At 43.1% G+C, this 16,694-nt stretch overlaps 1 protein-coding gene across 1 annotated transcript in view; it reads right to left on the bottom strand.

Moving 5' to 3' along the window:
• Positions 1-16,694, bottom strand: part of USH2A (usherin) — an 843,391-nt gene that overhangs the window by 564,855 nt on the left and 261,842 nt on the right. Inside the window, exon 21 of the mRNA XM_054970549.1 lies at positions 14,447-14,577. Within this exon, the coding sequence (XP_054826524.1) occupies positions 14,447-14,577 (131 nt within the window). The remainder of the gene's footprint in view (positions 1-14,446; positions 14,578-16,694) is intronic.

Genomic DNA, 16,694 nt, shown 5'->3' with positions numbered 1-16,694 from the left:
TCCCAGCAATAGAAAGTGCCAGCTAGAACCTTTCCCTTGAAAGTTTTATGAGCTCATGGATTAAAAATACAAAAATGAGCAGCTAGTCCAGCAGGCAAATTCCCTTCATCTCCTCTGAAGTGGTACCGTACAGTCCAGGATGTCTTCCCCCCCCAACTTTACTTCTTATTTTATGAGAATTAGGCCAGGATATTCTAGAACACGTGTCTAGCGTGGAATTTTCTACATTTGTTTTAAAACAGAAAGTATATGATAGCAATAGCAAGAAGAAGAAGAAAAAGAAGTAGTAAGGAAACATGGCTAACAGTAGTAAAAGCTACAATGGTACAAAAATAATGATAAATCTAACACAATTGGTGATATCAAGCAAATTTTCAGCAGCTACCACAGAAAAACAGGGTTAACATACCTGTAACTTATGTTCATCGAGTTCTTCTGTGCTGACACACATGGGGACTGCGCAGGCGCAGGCCAGCCGCCGGAGAATTCTTTATCGCTTCTACAGCTCTGAAGGGGCCGTTTGTCGCGCGCCTCAGCAACCGTTTCCCGCCCAAACGGTCACATGTCCTTCCAGCGACCAACGGCCCCTTCCCTCAGTTCTCCCTTGCCGCTGCTATCCAATACACATAGCCATAATCCTTTAAAACATCAATTTTGTTATAATCATCATATTATCGTGCATTGGAATTCACAGCGGGGTAGGAGGGAGGGATGTGTGTCAGCACAGAAGAACTCGATGAACATAAGTTACAGGTATGTTAACCCTGTTTTCATCTTCGTTCTTCTGTGCCTCCACACATGGGAGAGTACCAAGCTTCACAAAATAAGGAAGGTGGGGTGAAATCCAACTCAATTTTATTATATAACACCAGTCCTAGTACCAGGACCAAGAAATAAATAAATAAATCATTGTTCAGTAACATTCAACTTGTTCAATAAACATATATACATATATACATATATACACAAAGTGTCATTGTCAGTTATTACAACAATACCCTCCAGCATCCCTTTAGGAAAACAGGGAGTGAAGGACAGCTTTGGCTACAGAAACCTCTTGCTCTGCGTTGACATCCATAGCATAGTGTTTAACAAACGTGTCAGCAGAGGACCACGTAGCTGCTTTACAGATATTAACCAGCGGCACACCTCTGATGAGTGCCGAAGAGGCTGCTTGAGACCGTGTGGAATGGGCTCTGACCTGCAGTGGGCAAACCATCCCTGCCAGAGAATAGGCTTTACTAATGGCAGAAACAATCCACCGTGACAGTGTCTGTGCAGATGCCCTGTGACCCTTGTCCTTGGCTCCAAAACAGACAAACAAGTGAGGACTCCTACGGAAGTCCCTTGTCCTATCCAAGTAGAAAGCCAAGGCTCTTCTTAAGTCTAAGGTATGAAGGGCCCTTTCTCCCTTGGAAGATGGCTGTGGAAAAAACGCAGGCAGCGTAATTTCCTGCGACAGGTGAAAGGCAGACACCACCTTTGGCAGGAACTGGAGGCACGGCCGCAGGACCACCCTATTCTTATGGAATAGAAGGAAGGGTGGGTCAGCCCTAAGACCTGACAACTCACTAACCCTCCTGGCAGACGTTACAGCCACCAAGAAGGCTACCTTGTAGGACAACAAGTCCAAAGGGCATGTGGCTAATGGCTCAAACGGAGGCAACATCAGCCTCGACAGCACCAGGGATAGGGACCATTGAGGCACAGGAGGGGACACAGGCGGGTAGAGATTAAACATCCCCTTCAGGAACTGACGAGATTTACAGTGTGAGAACACTGTGCTACCGTCTACCCGATCATGAAAAGCGGAAATAGCCGCAAGATGGACTTTAAGGGAGGTAACTTTTAACCCTTGGTCCCTCAGCTGACATAGGTAGTCAAATATGAGCCCCAGGGGTTACTGGTAGGCACCACTTCCTTAGCAAGTGCCCAAGCCTCAAACCTACGCCACTTAGCCTCATAGGCTCATCTAGTGGACGGCTTCCTTGCGTTCAGCAAGACTGTCTCCACCTGCTCTGAGAACACTACAGGCGGGGTAGGATCCGCCAGACAGTCAGGTGCAGCTTTTTGGGTTCGGGTTGGAGCAGGTTCCCGTTCCGCAGGAGATCCTGCTGGGGAGGCAGACTCACATATGTCCGATTGGACATCTGCAGTAGTATGGGGAACCATACTTCCCTCGGCCAGAAGGGTGCCACTAGAACGCAATCTGCATTGTCGTGTTCTATTTTGTCCAGCACCCTCGGCATTAGTGGGAATGGTGGAAACATATAGTGCAACCTGTGGGTCCACGTAAACTGGAAGGCATCCCCAATAGAGAGGGGGTCGCTCCCTGCCCTTGAACAAAATATCTGGGCCTTGGTGTTTGCTGAAGTTGCGAACAAATCTATGTCCGGATGCCCCCACATTTGGAAGATCGGCCCAATGTACTCTGCGCTCAATTCCCACTCGTGGTCCAACATGTGCACCCTGCTCAGGGCATCTGCTGAACGTTGTCTGATCCCGCTACGTGTATAGCCCGAAGCATCACACCATTCTGGATCGCCCAGTGCCAAACGAGCGTGGCCTCCCTGCAGAGAATCATAGATGCCGTGCCCCCTTGCTGGTTTAGGTAATACATGGCAGTCGTATTGTCCGTCTGCACCAACACCTGCCGGTTTTGTAGAAGTGCTGTAAAGGACACAAGTGCAAAACGAATAGCCCTTAACTCAAGTACATTAATGTGCAGGTTCTTTTCCCTTTCTGTCCAAACATCTTGTACACATGCAGTACCACAGTAAGCACCCCATCCTATTAGGGACGCATCAGTGGTCACTGTAACCTCAGGATGCTGGTAACCAAACAGGGTTCCCTTAAACAAGTTGTCATCTGACATCCACCAGTCAAGGGAGGATAGAATAGCCCTAGGTATGGACAACTTGAGAGACGGAGGATGACGTAAGGCGTCATACTTCCTCACGAACCAATTCTGGTTTTTTTTTTTTGAAAAATTTTTTATTGGGTTAGAATCCATAATTTTTACATTTACATTCGATTTTCCCCAATTTTTTCATCTCTAACCCCCTCCCTTTCCCCCCCTTTTTGTTGACTTCCAACAGCTTTCCAACCCTTTGTCCCCTTTCCCTTACTTTTGTTAGCTTCCTCTATCTAAAACAAATATATATTCTCCGTTATTCTAAGCAGTACATCCTTAACTATTTTTAACATTGTATGCCCAAACTGTAAGTCTTTGTTTCCATCTTAGATAAACAATTTATCCCATTTTTCAATTTCAAATATTTCTATATATCATAAACCATATAGATCATACATTCATTTATATCAAACAATTTGACTTATTCTCTATATATCACTCATTCTATCTTTTTGTAATAATTCTATATATCTCTCATCACGTAGTCAATCAATTTGACTCATCTATATCTTCAGACATTCAGTTTGGTACAAAACTTACCAAAAAGAAAGAAAATATTGTTAGTTAATCAATCCTTATATTTAATCCTTAAAGTTAATTATTTTCTATCTATATTCTGTTTGTTAACCTGTGTGTATCTATATATATATCAATCTATTAATCTGACTGCTTATTAATTGACATTTATCTCTTCTCCCCCCGGTAAAGTCTCCCCCGTCTACTTCAGTGCTTCAGTAGTTCTCAAACTGCCACAGTTTTCCTCCCACCTCCCATTTCTTCTCCAGGTATTGTTTCAGCTTCTCCCAGTCTGTGTTGAACTGCCCTGAGTCCAGATCTCTCAGTTTTCTTGTCATCTTATCCATTTCAGCCATATACAGCAATTTGTAAATCCAATCTTCAACAGTTGGCACTTCTTGTACTTTCCATTTTTGCGCATACAAAAGTCTAGCTGCCTGTCATATAAAATATCAACGTCCTGTATTGGGCTGGAATTCCCTCCATTCCCAAGTTCAGTAGCAGGAGTTCTGGGTTCTTATTAATTTGAAATTGTAAAATTTCACTCATTTCTCTTATTATTTCCCCCCAGTACTGCCTAGCTACCTCACACGACCACCACATATGATAGAGGGAGCCCTCATGCTTCTTACATTTCCAGCATTTATTAAAAGTATTCGAATTCCCTAGCGCAATCTTCTTTGGTGTCATGTACCAACGATAAATCATTTTGTAGATGTTCTCTTTGATATTAGTACATGTCGTTGTCTTCATTGTAGTTTTCCACAAGTATTCCCATGCCTCCATTGTTATTTCTTTATTAAAGTTTATAGCCCATTTCACCATTTGTGTTTTAACTATCTCATCCTCGGTATACCACTTCAGCAGTACTTGGTATACCTTGGATATTCTTTTCTTATCTTCTTTAAGAAGGGTCTGCTCTAGTTCCGAGTTCTCTATTCGTATACCTCCCTTTACAGAGTCCGAATTATATAAGTCTCTGATCTGTCTATACTGGAACCAGTCGTAGTTAGGTGATAGTTCCTCTTGTGTCTTTATTCTGAGTTTGGATGCTTCAGTTTTAGTTATTTCTTTGTACGTTAAACATTGTTGTTCATTGTCAACAGCTCTCGGGTCTATCACCTCATACGGAACCACCCACCAGGGGGTTCCTTCTTGTAGATAAATTCTGTACTTCTTCCAGATTGTGTATAGACTTCTCCGTACAAAGTGATGTAGGAACATCGAGTTGACCTTTACTTTGTCATGCCATAGATATGCGTGCCATCCAAATATTTTTTATATCCCTCTAGGGCTAGTAGTTTCTTGTTCTTTAATGTCATCCATTCTTTCAACCAAACTAGGCAGATTGCATCATGATAAAGTCCTCACGAACCAATTCTGAAGCGGGCACATACGTAGTCTAGCAAAGGGGACCACAGAGGTGGCTGCTGCCATATGCCCCAATAAACACTGGATGGTGCGAATAGATTGGAACCGGTTCCTTTTAAACATGGATACCAGACCCTTCAGAGATTTAGCCCTCTCAATGTGGAGCAGTGCCTTACCCTCTACAGAGTCTAAAATTGCCCCAATATAGGAGACCTTTCGGTTGGGCACCAGTTTAGATTTCTCAAAATTTACCAGAAGCCCCAAGCGTTTGCAAGTGCTCAGTACTAATTTTACATCTTGCAAAAGCTTAGCCTCTGAACCAGCCACGATGAGCCAGTCATCAAGGTAGGGAAAGATGGCACAGCCCTCCTCCCGAAGGAAGGAGACCACAGGAGCCACACACTTAGTAAATACCCGTGGCGCCGTGGATAGGCCAAAGGGGTGCACCTTATAACGGAACACCCTTCGCTGATAAACGAAGCTCAGGTATTTCCTGTGCTCCTCTCGTATCCCCACATGAAAATAAGCGTCCTTCAAATCAAGGACAGCAAACCAATCCCCTTTCCTCAGCAAGGTGATTACTGCTGACAGTGTGACCATTTTGAACTTAGTCACCCTTAGAAAGGCATTAAGGCCTCTTAAATCTAGAATGGGGAGTAAACCCCCATCCTTTTTGGGGACTGTAATGATTTCAAGAAATGGGTGCATGCGTCTTTAAATGTTTGGTGAGATAGGTGAAGAGTGGGGGTGAAAGAGAGAGATGAGTGAGTGATATGATTGGTTGATGACAGAGTGGGCGGAGTGAAGGCAGTTTTCAGTTACTGAGGGAGAGAAAAAGATTCAGTTAGGGCAAGAGAGGCGAGCTGTGTGCAGCCTGAGTGTGTTCATGTATTTGTGAGGGAAAGGCAACCTGAGTGGAAGCCTGAACTGAATGTGTCTGTGAGACTATATATTCACTCTATTTGAAGCAGGCAAACTGTGTGTGCGCCTGAGAGAGGAAGAATTGAGAGTGAAAAGAAAACAGGCTAGCTGTGTGCTGTCTGAGGAGTTCTCTGTGAGAGAAATATAGAGCCTAGAGAAAGAGGCTAACTGTGTGTGAAGCCTTACAAGAGATCTGTGTGAATGAGTTTGGATGAAGCAACTAGAAGAACTAAGAACGACTTTTATGTAACCAATACGCTTCTTAAAAAAAAATAAACTTTGTTTTGTTATATCCCAGAGTTATCTCCCATTCCTATCCTCAGGGCCACATAGAACCACGAAGGAGCCTGACGCTCAAACACGTTACAAAAGGGAAAATTTAAATAAAACATTTTGGAATAATATATTCCTGGTGACAGCAAACTACCCAGAGGGTGTAAGAGGGAGATTTAAAGCAAAATCCACCCTAAAGAAAGTACAGATCATAACAGGGACCAAGAAGAACCGGGAAAAGAAGCCTTTCTCAGATTCGTCATAAGCCATCTCCTCTACAGCCCCCTTGGCCAGGAGCGATACTATTTCTGCATCCAGCTCGGCCATGGTATTATTAACAGCCGTTAACAATTGTTAAGACCCATGAGTCAGATGTTATTGACTCCCTGTCAAACAGGAAAGGCTTCAGCCTGTCTTGAAAGCTCAAGGATGCAGCTGGATCATCCCGTCAGTACTGCCTCCCAGGCCCCTGCTGATCTTTCTGCTGAGCCGGGGGCTGAGACGTGCGGAGCTTGAAGGGCTTACGCCTCCTGGGCTGTTGTGCAGGAGTGTAGTGGCGTTGAGAGTAGGCAGGGTACTGCTGGTAATAGGGCCAATGTTGGTATCTGCCCTGATAGTGGTACGGATTGTACCTTGCAGCGTACCGTGGCCTGGAAGTACGCCTGTCCGTCGGGGCCAACCCTAATGACCGGGCAGTCTGCCTGTCCTCTTTCTTTTTCTTCAGCGCCTCATCAGTGCTCATGGAGAACAAAGAGTCCCCTTCAAAAGGCAGGCCCTCGATCCGCGATCTCACTGCCTGTGAGAGAGCCGTCGACCTGAGCCAAGAGTGGCGCCTGAGGACCATAGCTGCAGCCATACCACGTGCAGCAGTGTCAGCGGTGTGGCTCCCAGCATGCATCTGCTGCTTCAAAAGATGGATGGCTTCTGTCTGCAGCAGGGACACCACCACCTTCTTGTCAGCAGGCAAATCCCCGACGTAGGCAGCCAGCTTCTCCCATAGATACAATTGATAGCCAGCCATGATGGTCTGGTAGTTGGCTATCCTAAGGCCCAAGGAGGAGATGGAATACTGGTGCCTGCCCATGGCATCGATCTTCCTGCCCTCTTTATCTGGGGGTACGGAAGAGGGACCCGACCGACGAGGTTGGATCTCCTCAGTGACCAACGAGGAGGGTGGAGGGTGTTTCACCAATGATTGCCAGGTGCCGTGCTTGATCTTATACATCTGTTCAATTCTTTTAGATGTAGCTGGCTGGTCACAGGGCACCTTCCACACCTTCTCCACTATTTCCTCAACACCTTCCAGCATGGGGAAGCCCACCGTAGCTGGGTTGTCTCCGTAGATCCGACGCAGGAGCTTGTCTTTGGTTTGCGGCGTGGCCGAGGAAATATCCATCTCCAACGCCTTTGCCATGCGAGCCATCTGATCTGCGTAGATCCATAGATCCTCATAAGGGGAGCTGGTACTGGGCGCCACGTTGTCATCTGGCGACGGCTCCGACCACGACTCCGACCTGTAGTCACAGACGTCCTCAGCCCCCTCCTCATCAGAATCAGGCTCCAACTCTTCTCCTTGGAAGGGAGGAGGCAGCCAACCCTGTCTCGAGGTGGATGGTCTCAGTTCCGAGTACTCAAAGCCGGCAGGGGCCCCTTTCCACTGGCAGCGATAGGCCAGAGGGATGTATGAGGCCTGTCGGTGCCGAGACTCAAGGGAGTGTCTGGAACCGACGCTCCCCGCTTCAGAACGGCGCCAACTCTGGATGGAAGACGCCGGAGACCAGAGGGTAGCTGGAGGTGGCGACGGTCGGTTCCGACGGTAGGCAGATGGGCTCGGATCCGCAACAGGGGAATGATCGCTAGGGATCACAATGAAAGCCCCTGGATCCGGCACCTCTTCCGGAGTCGGCGAGTCCAAGTAAGGGGAGGGCGTGTGAGGAACCACCATCACGACCTCTTCTGCTGAAGCCCGACGAGGTGACCGAGAGCACCGACGCTTAGCCTTCTTCGGTTTCTTCGAAAGAGGCTCCGAAGAGGCCCTCGGAACCGAAGCTCTCTCAGTGGGTGGCCTTTTGCTTGAGCCCGGCTTTGGATCCGACACCTTTCTAGGGGTCGACTTCCCGGCGGTGAGTTGTTGTGTCAGTGCCGCACCAGCCGTCGGTTCCACAGGCGGCCTCAGATTCGCCCTCTTCGGCTCCGACCCCGAAGCCTTCTTCAGATCCGAACGCGCTGAAGCCGCGTCTTGGGGCGATTTAACCAGCCCTTGCGCTGGAGAGGCTGCTCTCGACACCGCAGCACTCGTCGGCCGAGATTTTGACGCCGACTTCGAGGAAGCCACTGAGCCCGCTCGGGAACGCTTTTCAGCAGAGGGGCTAGGGCCAGCCTTGGGGGAAGGCAACGGAGTACCCTCGGACATCACCTTCTGCCACAAGGAGGAGTTCAAGCGGGCCTGAGGCTCCTGCCGGGCCTTGTGTGTAAAGCCCTGGCAGATTTTACATGCCGAAAGATTGTGGGTCTCCCCCAGGCAAAACAAACACAAATCATGGCCATCGGTCTGGGCCATTTTTGTGTGGCACTGAACGCAGTGCTTAAATAAGGCCTTCGAAGCCATACTAGGGTCAGGCAAAAAGCGTTGTCAAAACAGTCCGAGGTTATATTTACCGAGTCCAGTCAAGATCCAAATCAGGCAGAAGAAGAATAGTCAAGTCCGAGTCCGAAGTCAAAACCAAATAATCACCAGATCAATCACCAAAGTATTAAAGCACGGAGCTGCGAAGCAGACGTTCTCTCCAAGCGGCGGCAAGAAGAGAACTGAGGGAAGGGGCCGTTGGTCGCTGGAAGGACATGTGACCGTTTGGGCGGGAAACGGTCACTGAGGCGTGCGACAAACGGCCCCTTCGGAGCTATAGAAGCGATAAAGAATTCTCCAGCGGCTGGCCTGCGCCTGCGCAGTCCCCATGTGTGGAGGCACAGAAGAACGAAGATGAATAATAGCTACATCAGTCAGCCCTGAATCTAGAGTTCTTACATATATGTCCTCCAGAAGTCCCTACTGCAAAAAAAGTTATATATTAATTACAAAGAATTTCATGATTTAATTTTGCATGTGCATTTCTCATTGTCATAATGGAAGATTGTTGATACAATCTAAAAGTCCTTGAGTATTCCATTGAAGTAAACCCATGTTATTCAAAGGGTTTTCTATATCTTTTTCCTTCTCATACTTCTTTTGTCAAGTTCATACAAAACTAAGAAGGAAGAAAAGGGGAGAAATTACTTCCTCTAGAATACTACTTCACACTGCTTCATACTACTTTGTATGAAGAAGTTCATACAAAACCCAGGATCCTAACTCTTTCAGTAAGACATGTTTAAGATTTTATTTTAACAAAGCATTGATTATGTACCAGTTCATTCCTTGAAGAATCATCACTTTTCTAAATCTGATATCATCTTATCATGCAGACAGGGTTTACATAAAAGTTCTCTGCCTGTGGTAATAATGTATTTACAGACTAATACACTTCCCATTCTATACACTATTTTTTATTGTCTTTCACCCTATTCCAACATTTTAATATTTTACAAACACACATTTCATTATCGTAGTTTAATAATTAAAACCAGAACTGGTGTCATGCCCAATTAATGTGCCCTGGTAGCATGCCCATTAGTTTTTCCATTAGTGAATTCAACAATACTAATGGGATTACTAGCATGGGATGCTAATTGGGCGTGACATAAGAAACTGGCTTACTTCTTAGCATACCCTTGCTAATGATGAAATTAATGAGCATTTTATTAAATGCTGTCTCATCAAAGTGTACTTAGTTAGCGTTAAAATTGTTACAAACGATGCTGCATGCCAAAGATCAGGTATCTACAAAACTGATTCTTTATATGTTTTGGCAAAATCCTGGAGCATTTTATTTTATTCATCACAAATTTTGTTCGTAGCCACTCTACTTTAACTTTTTAAGGTATTTAACCATATATGCCACCTAGAGTTTAAATTTGGAGGGAATCACTCTGCAAATTTGAGATGAATTCCTCTGAATACTTCTGTAACATGTTAAAAGCTGAGTGGCTACAATCTGCAACCCATTTACTTTCTAACGATGCTGTCAGCTATGAAGAAAAGGGAAAAAAAACCTGAAACCACAGTAATGGAATTTAAGTATAGTGGGTAAAACAAGATTTTCCACATCTGGACAAGCATAATGCCTTTATACAGTGTTTTTTTAATGTTATCAGATTATAACATTATGACAGGGTTTGGAGAAGGTATAGCTAAATAGATCTCTCCTGGAGAAACATCTTGCAGTCATGGCAATTGTGTACCACAAACTGCAAGCTGAGAGGTAATCACAAATGAAAAACAAATGCTATGCTTATCTCAATTGTTCTACAATTTTCCCTCCCTAAACTCTAACCTTGTACTGATGGAGCTGAATTCTTTACATAAAGGGGAAAGGCTTACAGTAATAATCAAAGATGCCCATAGTTTCTTCTAGTGCAAGATTAACCAATGTAAACCTACAAGCAGAAACAAAACCACCATGGCTTTTCCCTGGGGAAGCTTTTATTCCTCATTTTCTTTCTGTTGGCTGTGACCTACTTCATCATGCATCTATTGAAATAGGCTGCATCTTGTATACTTGTCGTATTAGTCATAAAAGCTGTCCATCTTCAGAAACAATATACCATGTGCTGGAGCTAAACAAAAAGGGGAAGCTAGTATCCTTGGGAGCTCCCCCAAAATTGACTATTGTTGGCAACCAAATACTAGAATAGACGAGCCTTGCTGTGCATCAGTCTCCTCCCAACTATTTTTTTTTATATTTAGGTATCACTCACTGGCCCATAGGTTCCAGGATTGTCTTTGTAACCTGTCTAGAGAATGAGGTGACCTTTCTCTGCTGGATATGGTCAACATTCAAGCCAGCAAAAAAAATAATAATTGCTAAGTGGTGTGTACATTTATTATCCTATGTCTGAATCCTATTCATCTTATACAAAAAGTAAATTCTGGCTAAGTTGTTTGTCTATCCCAGGGTTCTCAACTTAAATGTTAATACGTTTTTTTAAATCTAGAAGATGTATTATTCCCAACCTGTTTAGTTTTAATGGGCTCGGGATCCTCTTATCAAGGAGGGACAGTTTAAGTTTTAAAAGATGAAGCCTGGAAGTTCTCTCTCTTGTGTTAGATTCTATCTGCTAGCTGTATATGACAAGTGAATTCCTTTAGGAGACTTTAGACAGCATATGGTCAATACTATATAATGGGCCTTTGAAATGGCCTGAGCAACACACTCTTGGAATTTGTAAGCCTTACTTTCACCTAAACCAAGCAGAGAAAAAAGGCATCTGCCTTAGTTATATTTTGTTACTTTTTATGTTATATTTTCTGCTTCATCAATATAATGAAAATAATTTCCTTTAAAAAGAGTTTTCTGAAGAATATTAACTTTGCATCTGCCTTATTTCACACCCCATGCTAGACTATTTGTTCTTCTTTAAAAGGTCTATGTGCCCAGATTAACAAGGGGAACCCAGAACTTCGACAGGTATATATATGAAATTCCTGGCCTTGAAAAGATTCTTCCCTGTGGTTTGTTTTTATTTTGGATCATCTAAATGACCTTCACAACTTACTCCCATATATACATGGGCACAGGAGTTTTAAAGCAGTTTAAGAATTAGGGAACAGCATTATTGAGGTGTAATATAATAGTTTATATGTAGTTAGATCATATTATATCATAGAATAACAGGCAGATTTAGTGTGTATATTGGAGTTGGTTGTTCAGGATTTATATATTTGGATGCCTATAGAATTCTTAGGTGAATACAGCATGACAATTCCAATATTTTTCAATTCGTGAGATTTTTCTAGGTCATTTTATGAAAACAATAATTTTTTTGTCTGAGTAAAGCAGTCAGATAATTTATTCTTGAGGCAGTTGCACTTAGCACATTGCCTAAATCAAGAATGTTTATCTAAAGTGTGTACAGTAGGACTAAATATCCTTTTATAGGGAACACTTGTAATCAAAAATATACTTTTAAGATGGGATTAATTGTACCAATCAGCTGATTAATATTTTGAGCCCTGCATTTAAACACTTAAGAAAGAAGACATATATGTCTCTCCAGACACTTCCTTTTTAAAATGAGTAAAGAACACATTTTTTCTCTGCAGTATCAGTAATGACTTTTTTTTTTTACTTCAGCTCCTGTATGAGCAAAGCAGGGTATGGATAAGGAATCAGTGAACCTTCATGTTCAGAGGTTTATATAAAGGTTAAACAATAAGGGAGCCAGCAAACATCCCTGGTGGACTCCCCTCCTAGATGGAAAGTCATCAGTAACGATACCAGCAGGGTTTAACCTCATGAATGTCCAAAGTGAGGCAGGGCAGAGGTCTTCATTTACAAGAATGGACTTGCCAAGAGGCAGCATGTTTGACATGACATTGGTACACAGAATAGAGAGGCATCCTGTTAAGGGAATGGAGGCTCCACTGGCATTTTAGGAGGTATTTTCACTATCTTCTTGTACCTAAGAAAGCCTATTCTAATGCTACATTGATTTGATTTGCTAAATCACTTACTTCTGTCCCTTCTATGCTTTGGGTTGCTGCTTCAGGAATTTGACCTTCCTTGACCTGATCTGCGCTACTTGCAGCCAGTTCCCCCAGGACAAAACCTGACTTCTAGTTCCAAATACCCACATAACCCAGAGAGTAACAATTAAGACTCATGTGATTGCCTTCACTTCTTTCTTGGCCTGTTTTAGCATACATTTTAATTTACTTTGCCAAAATATAAGTTCACATGCACTAACCTATCCATTTCTTAAAACATTAATGCCGCCAGTTTGCCACATTCATATAATGATGGTTCTCATTGTGTCTTTTCCCAGATGACAGTATACATGTAATAAGAACCTCTATTATTTTTCATCACAAATAGTTTATTCTTTCTTTTTAATTACTTAAAAAACAAATGCTATCCATTTTTGTATGGTTTGAAGTTATATTATTGAGGTTTTGATTAATCTACAAAGATGTTAACTGTGCGATCTTAAGCACAGTTACACCTGTTTAAGGCCATCATTTTCAATAGTCTTAGAAGGGAGTAACTGCTTAGGATTATACCGCAAATTGTACCTCCTAACTTATAACTGCAAGTAAGGAGGTACAATTTGCAGTATAATCCTAAGCAGTTACTCTAGGGTTGCCAGCTCCAAGTTGGGAAATTCCTGGAGATCTGGGAAGTTAAACCTGGAGAAAGTGGGGTTTAAGGAGGGAAAAGACCTTGGCATGGCATAATTCCATAGAGTCCACCTCCCAAAGTAGCCATTTTCTCCAGGTGAGCTGATCTCTGTGGCCTGGAAACCAGTTGTAATTCTGGGAGATCTCCAGCTACTACCTGGAGGCTGCAACAAAAATAGAGGCGTTCCCAAGGGATCTGGTAAATTACACAAGTTACACAACTCCCAGGAACAAGTACCAATGAAATACTAATCAAGTATACAGTGTAACAAACTCCAAGGATTACTCACACAATTCAAGTCTCTTCTATACAGAAGTATCAATTTATATACAAACAGACCTGTAAGTTCAGATAGACTCTCAGTGCAAATATATACACAGTCCCAATTAAACAGTCATGTCGATTCTTCAATTGTCAACGCTATACAGAGCACTGGAGACACTGAGAAGTCCTGAAAATTCTCATCCAAATAGAAGACGAAATGAACTGCCTGGAAATGCCATCCCTCTCCCTCCTTAACTCACATGAAGCAAGGAGCAGGTGAGTCCAGTGCGTAATCCCAAGTGTGAATTCTTGTTGGTTATAACTTTTCTTTCTCTTATCTCTTTCAGGTGGAGTCACAAGAAAACAAAGCGACCCCGAAGAGTCCCCCCTGCCCTACAAGTGGCCGGCAATCAAATTTCTGCTTGTTTCATAAGGTGTCCACTTCCTCAGGGGCCAGAAAACAGTCCACCAGAACAATAAACATTCTATAAATAAAATAAAATGTTTGTATATAAATTGATACTTCTGTATGGAAGAGACTTGAATTGTGTGAGTAATCCTTGTAGTTTGTTACACTGTCTACTTGATTGGTTTTTGATTACTACCTGGAGGCTGGCAATCCTAAGTTACTTCCTTTTAAGACTATTGAAAATGAAGGCCAAACAACTGTACTCAGCAATATAACTTGGTATAACCTTCATAAAACTGTGAGTAACTCAAAAGACCCATGAGTCTTTCAACTCTTGTCCCTTAAAGAACTCTACTGTGTACAGTAGGTGATCCCATTAACCTTTTCATTCATAAGCAAAGATGGAAAGAAAGAAAAATGATCATCTGATATTATAAAAGGCATAAAATATCACTCAGATAGGCAACATAATGTTAGTTATAATGTTTTACTTCCTTACTGTACCTGTGGATCAAAGAGGAAGTAAGGACGTCCACTTTGTAACTGAAGTGCAATATATTCCTCTTGATTCCCAGGTGACACAGAAAAAAGAATTAGGCCATCAGGCTCTGCAGTTCTAAAGCTCACTTTAATACCTGGTTGGAAATCAAAAGTAGATATTTATCTCTTTTTCATTCATCTGTCATACAAACAAATCTTACTGCTCAGAAATAGAAAAACAGACAAAGCAAAAATGCAAAAGCAACATCATTCCATACACTCAAAATTCATAACCTATGATAAATGGCAGTTCCTAAACTAACATGCTGTAAGAATTGTACACAAAAATAGATTTTCCTCTTTGGGACTCAGGAAAGATCAAGTGACACCCCGCCCCCCGGCCTTTCAACAGGCCCTGGTCTTTAATTTGGTACAGACTCTAGCATCTGCAAGCTGAAGTTGCATATAATTAATTAAATTTATTAAATGTCTAACCCGTCTTCACTGTGAATGGGCTCAGGGTGGGTAACAACATTATTAAATAACAACAATACTGTATAAATACAAGTATAAAACTCAGTTAAAAAGCCATAAAAACATATCCAACAACAGCAAAGATATACACCTCTTCAGCAACCAGAAGGGGGTAGGGCAGGCAGGTCATAGATGGTCAGATAACAATGGACCAAGGCCACAGCAGAGAGGCAGACCAGGTTTCCCACCTAGACCTCAACCACTGCCATAGGCCTGGTGTAACATCTCCATCTTACACACCCAACAGAACGTAAGTCCCACAGGGCCCTGGTCTCAAGAGAGAGAGAATTCCACCAGGCTGGTGCCAGGGCTGAAAAAGGCCCTGATCCTAGTTGAGGTTAGGAAAACGTCCTTGGGGCCAGGGACCACCAGAAGATGTTGATTGGCTGAATGTAAGGCCCTACAGGGAAGCTATGGCGAGAGGCGGTCCTGCAGGTATGTAGGTGCCAGTCCATTCTATGGTTAACATAGAACATGTATACTGGCTGAGAGCCAGCAGTCAGAATGCATGACAAGCATCTGAAAGACCCAGATTTGAATCCCCACTCTGCCATGGAAGCTCGCTGGTGACCTTGGGCCAGTCACACTCTCTCAGTCTGACTTACCTTACAGGGTTGTTAGGAGGATAAAATGGAGAGAGGATGATAATGTAATCCACTTTGGGTCTTCATTGATATGAAAGGAGGGTATGAAATCAATCAGTCAATCAAATCAATCCCAGGAAGATTATATGTGCCAGAACTTGGCTATTGGACAATCTACACAGACTTGTATCGTATATATGGGAGGGCAGAGGGGGCCACAAGGAGTGATGAACAGGACACAGTGAGCTAAAACTATTTCTCATCAGCATGATGCAATGCCATAATGATGAAATTGTTGATAACTTGGCAGTCAGAAACAATATCCCACCCCTTTTGCCCTTTATTATTTAAAGAAAAAAATACCACCAGCTTTTTTTCTGTTTTTATTTATTCACTTAAGACTGTCTTTGGTAGAAAAGTATTCATTTTGCTTTATGACCCTATGTCAAAGATATGTTAGAAGCATGTCAGGTTTTTTCTATAATGTAGGTGGTTTTTGTCAGTATCAATGTAAAGATAATAGAAAATACAAATAAAACATTAGGCACTAAATTATTGAAGGCTTTCACGGCCGGAGAACGATGGTTGTTGTGGGTTTTCCGGGCCGTATTGCCGTGGTCTTGGCATTGTAGTTCCTGACGTTTCGCCAGCAGCTGTGGCTGGCATCTTCAGAAGTGTAGCACCAAAAGACAGAGATCTCTCAGTGTCACAGTGTGGAAAAGATGTTGGCAGGTCATTTATATCTACTCAGGAGGGGTGGGGTTGAGCTGAGTCATCCTGTAAGAGTTTCCCAGGGTGTGGAATGCTAATGGCGGGAGGCTTCACTGTATCCTGAGGAGGTTCTTTTGCATATGGATTGGTGCTTGATGTGCTAATCTTCTCTGCAGGGCTATTGTCGGGGATAGAGTGTTTTGTTAGCCTGGTGTTTTTCAGAACTGGAAACCATGCTCTGTTCATTCTTAAGGTTTCTTCTTTCCTGTTGAAGTTTTGCTTATGCTTGTGCATTTCAATGTATACCCAATTTCAATTCGACCCATTGTGAGTGCCATTGGTTCACCGACATATGAATTAGCTAGACGTCTGGCCGATCTCCTGCAGGACCACATCGGGAAAACCTCATCTTACATCAAAGATTCAGCAGATTTCATCAACAA

The sequence above is a fragment of the Eublepharis macularius genome, chromosome 1, assembly GCF_028583425.1.
Source record: "Eublepharis macularius isolate TG4126 chromosome 1, MPM_Emac_v1.0, whole genome shotgun sequence".
Taxonomy (NCBI): Eukaryota; Metazoa; Chordata; class Lepidosauria; order Squamata; family Eublepharidae; genus Eublepharis; species Eublepharis macularius.
The sequence above is the reverse complement of the archived record's forward strand: the minus strand, read 5'-3'. Positions and strand labels throughout refer to the sequence as shown.